Source organism: Heptranchias perlo, chromosome 42 (assembly GCF_035084215.1).
Source record: "Heptranchias perlo isolate sHepPer1 chromosome 42, sHepPer1.hap1, whole genome shotgun sequence".
Lineage (NCBI taxonomy): Eukaryota > Metazoa > Chordata > Chondrichthyes > Hexanchiformes > Hexanchidae > Heptranchias > Heptranchias perlo.
This window is the reverse complement of record NC_090366.1, coordinates 14,800,719-14,812,853: the sequence shown is the minus strand read 5'-3', so window position 1 is coordinate 14,812,853 and position 12,135 is coordinate 14,800,719. Positions and strand designations below refer to the sequence as shown.

Here is a 12,135-nt window from a genome sequence, read left to right as displayed (position 1 = left end):
TCTCAGTAAAAGTGACCGTCGGATTGTCATGAAAACCCAGCTGGGTTCACTGATGTCCCTTTCGGGAAGGAGACCTGCCGTCCTTACCCGGTCTGGGCCTATATGTGACTCCAGTCCCCACACTGTTGTGGTTGACTCTTTTACTGCCCCCTGAAGTGGGTCCAGCAAGTCCCTCAGTTGTAGCAAACCCACTACCAGCGGTTCAAGAAGGCGGCTCGCCACCACCTTCTCAGGGCAACTAGGGGGCGGGGCGATGAATGCCAGCCTCGCCAGCGATGCCCACATCCTGAGAACGAATCGTAAATAAGAAGGTTCCCAGTCACCGTGGAGCAAGGTGCATATAACTCGGCATGGACTGTCAGTCTCACGTACTTTATTATATAAAGGTTAAATGGGACAATATTTTACAAAGACGACATGCAATCTGGGACAGAGGGCATCTATTTACAGATACAGGTGCGAATATATCCAGTGGGAGATATGACGGCACGATTTTAAGATTACAGGCACACAGTTCAAAACCCTGAACATCCCGGAATTTCCCGGCCTCGGAGGAAGAGCCAGAACAAATCCACTCCAATCCCAAAGGGGGCACCGGGAAGCATTCTACGAGCCAGCCGATGAACGTAAGGGTTGCCCAACCATCCAGGATTATCCCCAGGAATTAAAGATTAAACTCCAGGGGGGGAAAAAATCACTGGGGCGTTAAAGAAAATGGCGTTTTTTTTCATTTCCTTTGGACATTTTTATAAAATTATTGCAAATGGGAGGGAAGAAAATGGCTGTTTGACCGATGGTCAAGAAATCATCCAAATCAGGTAACGAAGAGTCTGTTCTCCTGCCAGTTGGCGTGAGATGGACGTGTTGGGCGACCGATGGCGGGAGAGTGTCGGGGGAGGGGGCGGGAGGTCATGTGATGAAACCTCCAGGAACACGTCCCAACCAGAGTCGGCCGACCCTGACTGTGGGTCCTGTCCGGGAGTCTCTCCCAATCCTGAGCGCAATCCATCTCCACGTTGTGGTTTGTTCTGGTCATTGTGGAGATGGACAACTCCTGGCCTTTAACCCCCACCAGTCCATCCTGTGCAGTCTCCACTTTAACAAAGTCAACCAGTTACAACATTCTGATAACGCAAAGGGGATTCTGTCCACCCTGTACGGTCAGGGCAAAGTTCGGTGTTAAACATCAGCCAACCAGAGAGACTATAAATCTTACAAAATGCATGTGTTGATACCTCATTTATACAAATAGAGATAATTGCAGTCCCGACACAGTGCATATTACAAAAGGCAGGCACAGACCGCAGCAAACACATTCGAACTCTTACATCCTATTTGCTGGTTTCCGAATTGTTATAAAGGCATTCTTCCCAATTTATTTATTGGACCCTTTCACAGGAACAGAAGCATCCCCTCGAGCCAGTTCCGCCATTCAATTAAATCCTGGCTGATCTGTAACTTAACTCCCTCTACCCGCCTTGGTTCTGTAACCCTTAATCCCCTCACCCAACAAAAATCTATCGATCTCAGTCTTGAAATTTCCAATTGACCCCCAGCCTCCGTAGCTTTTCTGGGGGGAAGAGAGTTCCAGATTCCCACTCCCCTTTGTGTGAAGAAGTGCTTCCCGACATCACCCACCGAACGGTCCAGCTCTTTTCCCCCCCCCCCCCCCCGCCCCTTCAAGTGTGAGGGCCGCCTAAAGCAGGATCTGGACGACGGCCAGACTCGGGCTGACCAGTGACAGGTAATATTTGTGCCAAGTTAATTGGCCCGTGCATTGACCATTAAATACTTGAAGGGGTGAGAATTAGCAGGGGGGACAGGGCAGGGGGGGTGTGGGACTAACTGGATAGCTCTTTCAAAGAGCCGGCCCAGGCACGAATGGCCTCCTTCTGCGCTGTATGATTCTGCGAGAAAGTCCAGCTTTCTCACTCCAACCCACAACAAAATCACCATCAACATCTTTGGGTGTGGGATCACTCTTGGTCAGAAGCTTAGGCTGGTCCATTGAGAGCAACACCATGGCCGCCTTCTGGCATCTCTGTTCCCTGGAATTTGTCCAGGACATTTCCCCCCTCAGTCAGGAGGAGCTGCTCATTAATTCCCAGGCCTCCCCCTCCGGCTCCCGGTCCCAGGAGGAGACCCCGGTGACTGCAGATCGAAACGCACTGATTATTTCGGACAAGTGCGGAAAGCGACGGTCCCAGCAGCCAATCCAGGCCGATTTATTCCAATTCAGGAAAATCCTGACCAAAAAATATATATATATATATCTCACGCGAATCTGATTTATAAAGCGTTTTAGTCTTCAAAACAAAAAGCGAAAAAATAAATACATCAGTAGTTTAATAACAGCTATATATAAACTCCAGTTTAGATCAAGGTACAGATTTCTCTGTACATCCTCTCAACATCATACTGTCCTAGAAGCCATTTGTAATAGTCCTTCTGCACTTTGTTTGAAAATGTGTGTTTGAAAATGTGTGTTTACAGATTTGCTAAAACTTACAGAAGGAAATGCCAGTGAGGAAAATGAACTCCCATTTCTACAACGCCTTTCACAACCTCAGGACATCCCAAAGCGCTTTACGGCCAGTGAATTACTTTTTTGGACTGTTGTAATGTAGGAAACGCAGCAGCCAATTTGCGCACAGCAAGATCCCACAAACAGCGAGGTGATAATGACCCAGATCATCTGTTTTTTTAGTGGTGTTGGTTTAAGGGATTAAATATCGGCCGCAGGGCACCGGGGAGAACTCCCCCTGCTCTTCCTCGAAATAGTGGCTGGGAGACCTTTTACATCCACCTGAAAGGGGAGACGGGGACCTCGGTTTAATGTCTCATCTGAAAGACGGCACCTCCAACAGTGCAGCGCTCCCTCAGTACTGACCCTCCGACACTGCGGCGCTCCCTCAGTACTGACCCTCCGACAGTGCGGCGCTCCCTCAGTACTGACCCTCCGACAGTGCGGCGCTCCCTCAGTACTGACCCTCCGACAGTGCGGCGCTCCCTCAGTACTGACCCTCCGACAGTGCGGCGCTCCCTCAGTACTGACCCTCCGACAGTGCGGCGCTCCCTCAGTACTGACCCTCCGACAGTGCGGCGCTCCCTCAGTACTGACCCTCCGACAGTGCGGCGCTCCCTCAGTACTGACCCTCCGACAGTGCGGCGCTCCCTCAGTACTGACCCCCCGACAGTGCGGCGCTCCCTCAGTACTGACCCCCCGACAGTGCGGCGCTCCCTCAGTACTGACCCTCCGACAGTGCGGCGCTCCCTCAGTACTGACCCTCCGACAGTGCGGCGCTCCCTCAGTACTGACCCCCCGACAGTGCGGCGCTCCCTCAGTACTGACCCCCCGACAGTGCGGCGCTCCCTCAGTACTGACCCCCCGACAGTGCGGCGCTCCCTCAGTACTGACCCCCCGACAGTGCGGCACTCCCTCAGTACTGCAGTGGGAGTGTTGGCCTGGATTTTGTGTTCTAGTCTCTGGAGTGGGGGCTCAAACCCACGACCTTCTGACTCAGAGGGAGAGTCCTGCCCACTGATCCATTACCCCCTGTGCTCGCTGACCTACATTGGATCCCGGTCCGGGAACGCCTCGAATTTAAAATTCTCAACCTCCTGTTCAAATCCCTCCACGGCCTCACTCCCCCCTCCCTATCTCTGTAACCTCCTGCAGCCCTACAACCCTCCGAGATCTCTGCGCTCCTCCAATTCTGGCCTCTTGCGCATCCCCCCGATTTCCATGGGACGTTTTTACCATGTTAAAGGTGCTGTATAAATGCAAGCTGCTGATCTCCAAATTAGCAAGATGGAGATCAATTCTTCTGACAGTCGGTAGTAACCCAAACAAAATGGCCACCGCGGATGGACCAGGCCCAATGCTTCCAATGTCCTTTTATGGCAAGTTCTTTCCTCAACGACCCTCTGCCAAGAGGGTCCAAGGCTCCTTGGTGATCAAAGGTTTTTGAGGGAGGATGAACCAGTTGTAGGAAAAGTGAGAGAGAGAAATTGAGCAGTGTTTCCCAGTTTGTCAGTGGGATGTTCTGACATCTCCCAGTCGCTGAGGTCTCGTTGGTGGGGGACCTTAGCGGTAGTTTGGAGTCACGGTCCCGGGTGGGTCTTTGTCCTGTGCAGACACCGTCCTGTTTTCAAAAACAAAAGTCGTCTTATTACTTGGCGGAAGGCGGCCTGTCAATCGCGGCTGGGCCGCACCAGAGGCAGGCCTTGGTGCAACTTTGATTGAAACGGGACGCCAACCTTGCTGGGTCCCCTGAGTAATTCCACCGGGGCAAAAAAACCCGGCACTCTGGCCTGGGTCGGCTTAAACTGGCCACTGTGGTGGTCACACCCGGACTCGCATACAGGCTTTACTCTCCGAATGGACAGAACACAGAGAGCAGGTGAAAATTATTTGAGGAGATAGAGAATACGCAGGAGAGTGAGTAAGTGATGTGCAGCAAACCAGCTCAGGTAAAGTGGATGGGCGTGACCATGTGATTAATCAGGCACCAATTAACGAAGGTCATCAACAGATCATTGATTACGTAGAATGTACAGCACAGAAACAGGCCATTCGGCCCGACTGGTCTATCCCGGTGTTTATGCTCCACACGAGCCTCCTCCCTCCCTACTTCCTCTCACCCTATCACCATATCCTTCTATTCCTTTCTCCCTCATGTGTTTATCCAGCTTCCCCTTAAATCCATCTACACTATTCACCTCAACCACTCCTTGTGGGAGCGAGTTCCACATTCTCACCACTCTCTGGGTAAAGAAGTTTCTCCTGAATTCCCTATTGGATTTATTAGTGACTATCTTATATTTATGGCCCCCTAGTTCTGGTCTCCCCCCACAAGTGAAAACATCTTCTCTATGTCTACCCTATCGAACCCCTTCCATAATTTTAAAGACCTCGATCAGGTCACCCCTCAGCCTCCTCTTTTCCAGAGAAAACAGCCCCAGCCTGCTCAGTCTTTCCCGATAGTTATAATCTCTCAGTTCAGGTATCATCCCGGTGAATCTGATACAAGGATCAGATAGAAAAGTATCTAACAGGTCATGTCTGCTTGAACCTGCTGACACAGAGGCGAGACAAACACTAACCAAACTGACACCGAGACGATTGAGATGCAGGAGAAGGAAGCTTTTGGAGCGTGCATTTATCAAAAAAAAGGGTTTGGTGCAAACAAGCTTTGATTATTTTTTTTGAGGGCGGGGGGGTGGGGGATTGGATTGGGTGCAGCGAGAGAGAGAGAGAGACTGTGTCAGTGATCAGAGGGAACACAGCGACAAGGCTCACACCTACTCAGACCTGGTGAGTGCTACTTTGTCAGTCGATGCTCCCGAGCGCTTGGCCCCGTTGGATTCCCATGTTGGCTCCCCAGAACGTACCTCTTTGATGCCTGGGTTAAGCTCATTGCGACTTTAACAAATGAAAGGAACAGCGAGAGTCTTAGACCGTTAAAACCTCAACACAGGCGCACACAGCCCCACCTACCACTCGGTCAAATTTACTTCTCCTCGTGCCCGCCTGAAACTAGATTCTGTACGTCGTGATTCGAGATTTCAGGAGGGATTTGGAAATCGAGCGTCGAGATACAACGCACTTTACAGCCAATCAAGTACTTTTTTTTAAAATGTGGTCACTGTTGTAATGTAGGAAACGCGGCAACCAATTTGCGCACAGCAAGATCCCACAAACAGCAATGTGACAATGACCAGATCATCAGTTCTTTTTTAGTGAGGTTGGTTGAGGGATAAATATCGGCCCCAGGACACCGGGGAGAACTCCCTCTGCTCTTCTTCGAAATAGTGGCCGTGGGATCTTTTACGTCCACCTGAGAGGGGCAGACGGGGGCCTCGGTTTAATATCTCATCCGAAAGACGGCACCTCCGACAGTGTGGCGCTCCCTCAGTACTGACCCTCCGACAGTGCAGCGCTCCCTCAGTACTGACCCTCCGACAGTGCGGCGCTCCCTCAGTACTGACCCTCTGACAGTGCGGCGCTCCCTCAGTACCGACCCTCCGACAGTGCGGCGCTCCCTCAGTACTGACCCTCCGACAGTGCGGCGCTCCCTCAGTACCGACCCTCCGACAGTGCGGCGCTCCCTCAGTACTGACCCTCCGACAGTGCGGCGCTCCCTCAGTACTGACCCTCCGACAGTGCGGCGCTCCCTCAGTACCGACCCTCCGACAGTGCGGCGCTCCCTCAGTACTGACCCTCCGACAGATCGGCACTCCCTCAGTACTGACCCTCCGACAGTGCGGCGCTCCCTCAGTACTGTCACTGGGGGAGTGTCGGCCTGGATTAAGGGGCTCGGGTCTCTGGAGTGGGGGCTCGAACCCACGACCTCTGACGCAGAGGCGGGAGAGAGAGTGAGACCCACTGTGCCGGGGCTGACGCCAGTCAGGTTGTGCTGGCGTCTTTCACGGAGCGGCAGAAAGTCACGGCAAGACGCCAATTCCCAGACGGGAAGCCCAGTTGCTGACTCACCTGACCCTGACCAGTCCCGTTTCCTGGTCCAGTCTCTTGGCTGCTGGCTCCTGCTTGCCCAAGAGGTTGACTGCGATACACATGAGCATCCCACACCTGTTGGTGTAGTAGCAGCTGACGTCCACTGCTATAAGGAGCACCAGAAAGATCACCATGATGATTCCAATGATGCCGCCTGTGCCAACCTTGGCTTTATCACCGGTGGCGGAGTTCGCTGTAAATCAGGAGGGCGGAGTTAAGGGCGGCCCAACTACTGGACGTCACGGAGGGACCCGAATATTTAGAGTCCAAGCAAACAGAAATCCACTGTGGCAATAATCATAGGATCACAGGATCATAGGATCACATGATCATAGAATCACATGATCACAGGATCATAGAATCACATGATCATAGAATCATAGGATCACAGGACCAAAGAATCAAAGAATCATAGGATCACATGATCATAGAATCACATGATCACAGAATCACAAGATCACAGGATCAAAGAATCACAGGATCATAGGATCACAGGATCATAGAATCACATGATCATAGGATCACAGGATCAAAGAATCATAGGATCACAGGATCACAGAATCACAAGATCACAGAATCATTGGATCACAGGATCACAGAATCACAAGATCACAGGATCATAGAATCACATGATCATAGAATCATAGGATCACAGGACCAAAGAATCAAAGAATCATAGGATCACATGATCATAGGATCACAGGATCATAGGATCACCGGATCATAGAATCATAGGATCATAGGATCATAGGATCACAAGGTCATAGGATCATCTCAAACCCCTCGATTAGATCACCCCTTAATCTTCTAAACTCGAGGGAATACAAGCCCAGTCTGTGCAACTTGTCCTCGTAATTTAACCCTTTTAGCCCCGGTATCATTCTGGTGAATAGTACAGCACAGGAGGAGGCCATTATTCCCGTGCTGGCTCTTTGAAAGAGCTATCCAATTAGTCCCACTCCCCCTGCTCTTTCCCCAGAGCCCTGTAATTTTTTCCTTTTCAAGTATTTATCCAATTCCCCTTTTGAAAGTTATTATTGAATCTGCTTCCACCGCCCTTTCAGGCAGCGCATTCCAGATCAGAACAACTCGCTGCGTAAAAAAACATTCTCCTCATCTCCCCCTCTGGTTCTTTTACCAATTACCTTAAATCTGTGTCCTCTGGTTACCGACCCTCCTGCCACTGGAAACAGTTTCTCCTTATTTACTCCATCAAAACCCCTCATGATTTCGAACGCCTCGATTAAATCTCCCCTTAACCTTCTCTGCTCCAAGGAGAACAATCCCAGCTTCTCCAGTCTCTCCACATAACTGAAGTCCCTCATCCCCGGTCCCATTCTGGTAAATCTCCTCTGCACCCTCTCCAAGGCCTTGACATCCTTCCTAATAATAATCTTTGTTGCAGTGCGATTATATCATTTGGTTTGACTCATTAACTCACCAGTGGCCGGGGGGGAAGGTTTCTGTGGGGTACTGAAATCTAAAAATGTTGGCAGAGATTGATCAATCTGATTCTCTGCTTTCACCTGGACGTTGTATGTAGTGGCCCATTTCAGATCCTGCAGCAAGTAGGAATTTGTACCATTGACGCTGTCATTAATCCACCGTTTAGCTTCTTCCTGTGGAGCAGGGGAGGATATTTAAATATACAAGACAGACATTCATTGCGATTACAAACTTAGCTTAGACTTTAGGAAGAAGTGAATATTTCTTCTTTGTAATGGGGCAGATACAGAGTAAAGCTCCCCCTACACTGTCCCATCAAACACTCCCAGGGCAGGTACAGCGTTAGATACAGAGTAAAGCTCCCTCTACACTGTCCCATCAAACACTCCCAGGGCAGGTACAGGGTTAGATACAGAGTAAAGCTCCCTCTACAATATCCCATCAAACACTCCCAGGGCAGGTACAGGGTTAGATACAGAGTAAAGCTCCCTCTACACTGTCCCATCAAACACTCCCAGGCCAGGTACAGGGTTAGATACAGAGTAAAGCTCCCTCTACACTGTCCCATCAAACACTCCCAGGGCAGGTACAGGGTTAGATACAGAGTAAAGCTCCCTCTACACTGTCCCATCAAACACTCCCAGGGCAGGTACAGGGTTAGATACAGAGTAAAGGGAAGGAGGTCAGTAACTGAGGAGAGAGAACCGTTTAAAATGTCAGTTAGCATGGGGGCCGGGAAGGGTAGTTGGGTGGTCAGCAGTTTCATGGAAATGGGGTCAAAGGGGCAGGAGGTGACTCTTATGAATGAGATAAGCTCGGAGAGATGGAAGAGACACGAGGGAGAGAAGAGGGAGAAGCGAGGGAGAGATGGAAGATACACGAGAGAGAGAGATGGGAGAGACACGAGGGAGAGACGGGACAGACACAAGAGCGAGAGATGGGAGAGACGGGACAGACACAAGAGCGAGAGATGGGAGAGACACGAGAGAGAGATGGGAGAGACACGAGAGAGAGATGGGAGAGACACGAGAGAGAGATGGGAGAGGCACAAGAGAGAGATGGGAGAGGCACGAGAGAGAGATGGGAAACGAGGGAGAGATGGGAGAGACACGAGAGAGAGAGATGGGAGAGACACGAGAGAGAGATGGGAGAGGCACGAGAGAGAGATGGGAGAGACACGAGAGAGAGATGCGAGAGGCACGAGAGAGAGATGGGAGAGACACGAGAGAGAGATGGGAGATAAACGAGAGAGAGATGGGAGAGACACGAGAGAGAGATGGGAGAGACACGAGAGAGAGATGGGAGAGACACGAGAGAGAGATGGGAGAGACACGAGAGAGAGATGGGAGAGACACGAGAGAGAGATGGGAGATAAACGAGAGAGAGATGGGAGAGACACGAGAGAGAGATGGGAGAGGCACGAGAGAGAGATAGGAGAGACACGAGGGAGAGAAGAGGGAGAAGCGAGGGAGAGATGGGAGATAAACGAGAGAGAGATGGGAGAGACACGAGGGAGAGAAGAGGGAGAAGCGAGGGAGAGATGGGAGATAAACGAGAGAGAGATGGGAGAGACACGAGGGAGAGATGGGAGAGACACGAGAGAGATGGGAGATAAACGAGAGGGAGATGGGAGAGACACGATGTGGCTTGGCTTGCATTTATATAGCGCCTTTAATGTAGTAAATCGTCCCAAGGCCGATCACAGGAGCGTAAATCAGACAGAATTTGACACCGAGCCACATCAGGAGATATTAGGACAGGTGACCAAAGGCTAGGCCAAAGAGGTAGGTTTTAAGGAGCGTCTTAAAGGAGGAGAGAGAGAGGCGGAGAGGTTTAGGGAGGGAATTCCAGAGCTTAGGGCCCAGGCAGCTGAAGGCACGGCCGCCAATGGTGGAGCGATGGGAATCCGGGAAGGAATTGGGGAATCCACAAGAGTTGAGGGAACACAGAGATCTCGGAGAGTTGTGGGGCTGGAGGAGGTTACAGAGATAGGGAGGGGGGCGAGGAGTCCACGGAGGGATTTGAACACGAGGATGAGAATTTTAAAATCGAGGGGTTGCCGGACCGGGAGCCGATGTGGGTCAGCGAGCACAGGGGGTGATGGGTGAACGGGACTCGGTGTGAGTTAGGATACGGGGCAGCAGAGTTAGCAGCAGACAGGGCTATTCATTCTGTTACCAGCCAGATACGGGCTAAGATCCCATTACGTTGCTGCAATGCTTGAGACTCGTGATTACGTGTGTGAGACGTGCAGGCGCCCACCTCTTTGTATTTGATGTTGTACTGAGTAATCGGGCTGCCTCCACTCTCCTCATCGTCAAAATAAATCCGGAATGAATTGCCTTCGTTTAGGCTCCTTGCAGACACCGTGGGACTATCGGGCTCCCCTGAAAGGGAAATGACAATATCACATTTTCCCTTCTTGTCACCTTCTGCCATTTCCAATTCCTGGTTGCCCCCTTACTCGGGTTGCAGGACCTAAGTTGAGTCCTTCGATGATGTGTTGCGAATGGACGGTGGGATGACGGGGGAGGGGGGGGTCATTTTAATCCAATTCTCCCAGCGGGAAGCTGATGGGATCGGGATTGGCCACCTGCTTTTTTTTTGCATCCAGCCCCGATTTTACTTTCCAGTGAGGTCAACGGAGAGTTAAATCGTGGCCGAGGCCCAAAACAAGCGCCCAATCTGATCCCATCAGCTTCCTGCCGGGCAGGTTTGGTTAAATTAACCCCCGATGACTTTGCGAGAAGCTTTGTATAACCTGGGCTGCATTGAGTGGCCCCGCAGTTCCTGGGGATGACAGGGTAATTCCCCCATCAATCACGCCTAGAGACCACTCTGCTGCAAGCGACTGGGATCGATTTTACCCACATCATTTGTATCATGCAACAATCCTCCGCTCACTGCATTCCGCCAGAGAAATAATCCTGCTTTTATCGGGAGAGGCTGCTGTAGTTTCGGTCGTGAGTTCTGTTTGCTGTGGTTCATAGGGAGTATTTTTAAATAGACTCTGTGGACTGTTTGCTGTCGTGCGCTGTTTAAATGGACTCTGCTTGCTGTGTAAATAGACTGTGTTTGGCGTAAAATAGACTGCTTGCTGTGAGTCCTGCCCTAAGTCCCGCCCCGCCTCCAACTCATTAGCTGACACAGTGGCGTCAATCGACACTCTGTGGTTTAATTAGATACAAGGCCCCCCAGAAACGCCTCTGATTGAGGCAATTAAAACCTATTCCTGCCCACGACACACACTCTGCCTCAGCTCACCGGTCGTAGCAAGTGTAGAAAGGTTACAGCACAGTTTCCTTATCATCGTAAGTGCAGCACAGAAGGAGGCCATTCGGCCCGTCGTGCCTGTGCCGGCTCTTTGAAAGAGCTGTCCAATTAGCCCCGCTCCCCTACCCTTTCCCCGTAGCCCTGCAAATTTTTTTTTTCCTTTTTCGAGCACACTGATCCCCCTTTCGAAAGTTAGCATTGAATCTGCTCCCACCGCCCTCTCGGGCAGCGCGTTCCGGATCAGAACAACTCGCTGCGTTAAAAAACAAGTTTCTAAGAGAGTGCCGTGAAGGAATGCGGACCGCGATCTCTCGCGATAGGCGAAAGGGCATTGGTCAAAGCTGTCTCGGAGAATGGAACAAAGCATTACCTCCTATGGAAAGGTGCAGGTGAAATCATCAGTCGCATGATCATGGAATGGTTGCATTGATTGGAGGATGGAGATGATTCATGGAGAAGGAAATGTTAATGAAACAGTTAAATTACATTGCAATCACAAAGATTAATTACGATCAGTAAACAGTGACCTTCCTCGCTCCCATCTTTTCCGATATTCCCCAACATCTTTCCCATTTTCACCTCAGATCGACCGACTTCACACAAGGCGGGTAAATGGAGTTAAGATACAGATCAGCCATGATCTAATTGAATGGTGGAACAGGCTCGAGGGGCTGAATGGGCCTCCTCCTGTTCCTGCGTAACAGGCTCGAGGGGCTGAATGGGCCTCCTCCTGCTGCCATCGACCAGCAGGAGATGAGCGAGTCTCTCTCACGTGGGGGCCGGGGAGCTGGAGGAGCAGGTCGGCATTCCCTGGGATGCATGAAACGGCCTCTCACGTGGGGGCCGGAGGACCAGGCGGAGCTGGAGCGAGGGGGAATTCCCCAGCTGAGACAGGTGAG

The 12,135-nt window shown here is 51.1% G+C and overlaps 1 protein-coding gene across 3 annotated transcripts in view; it reads right to left on the bottom strand.

Moving 5' to 3' along the window:
- Nucleotides 1-3,129: 3,129 nt before the first annotated feature.
- Nucleotides 3,130-12,135, bottom strand: part of ncam3 (neural cell adhesion molecule 3) — a 33,551-nt gene continuing 24,545 nt past the window's right edge. Inside the window, exons 10-14 of one of the 3 annotated variants that reach the window (XM_067975404.1) lie at nucleotides 10,226-10,350; nucleotides 7,959-8,136; nucleotides 6,497-6,710; nucleotides 5,315-5,425; nucleotides 3,130-4,145 (exon numbers count right to left, since the gene is read on the bottom strand). In XM_067975404.1, the coding sequence (XP_067831505.1) occupies nucleotides 4,088-4,145; nucleotides 5,315-5,425; nucleotides 6,497-6,710; nucleotides 7,959-8,136; nucleotides 10,226-10,350 (686 nt within the window). In that variant the 3' untranslated portion in view covers nucleotides 3,130-4,087. Of the gene's footprint in view, nucleotides 4,146-5,308; nucleotides 5,426-6,496; nucleotides 6,711-7,958; nucleotides 8,137-10,225; nucleotides 10,351-12,135 lie in introns of all 3 variants that reach the window. The other 2 variants (XM_067975407.1, XM_067975406.1) reach the window with 2 other exon arrangements.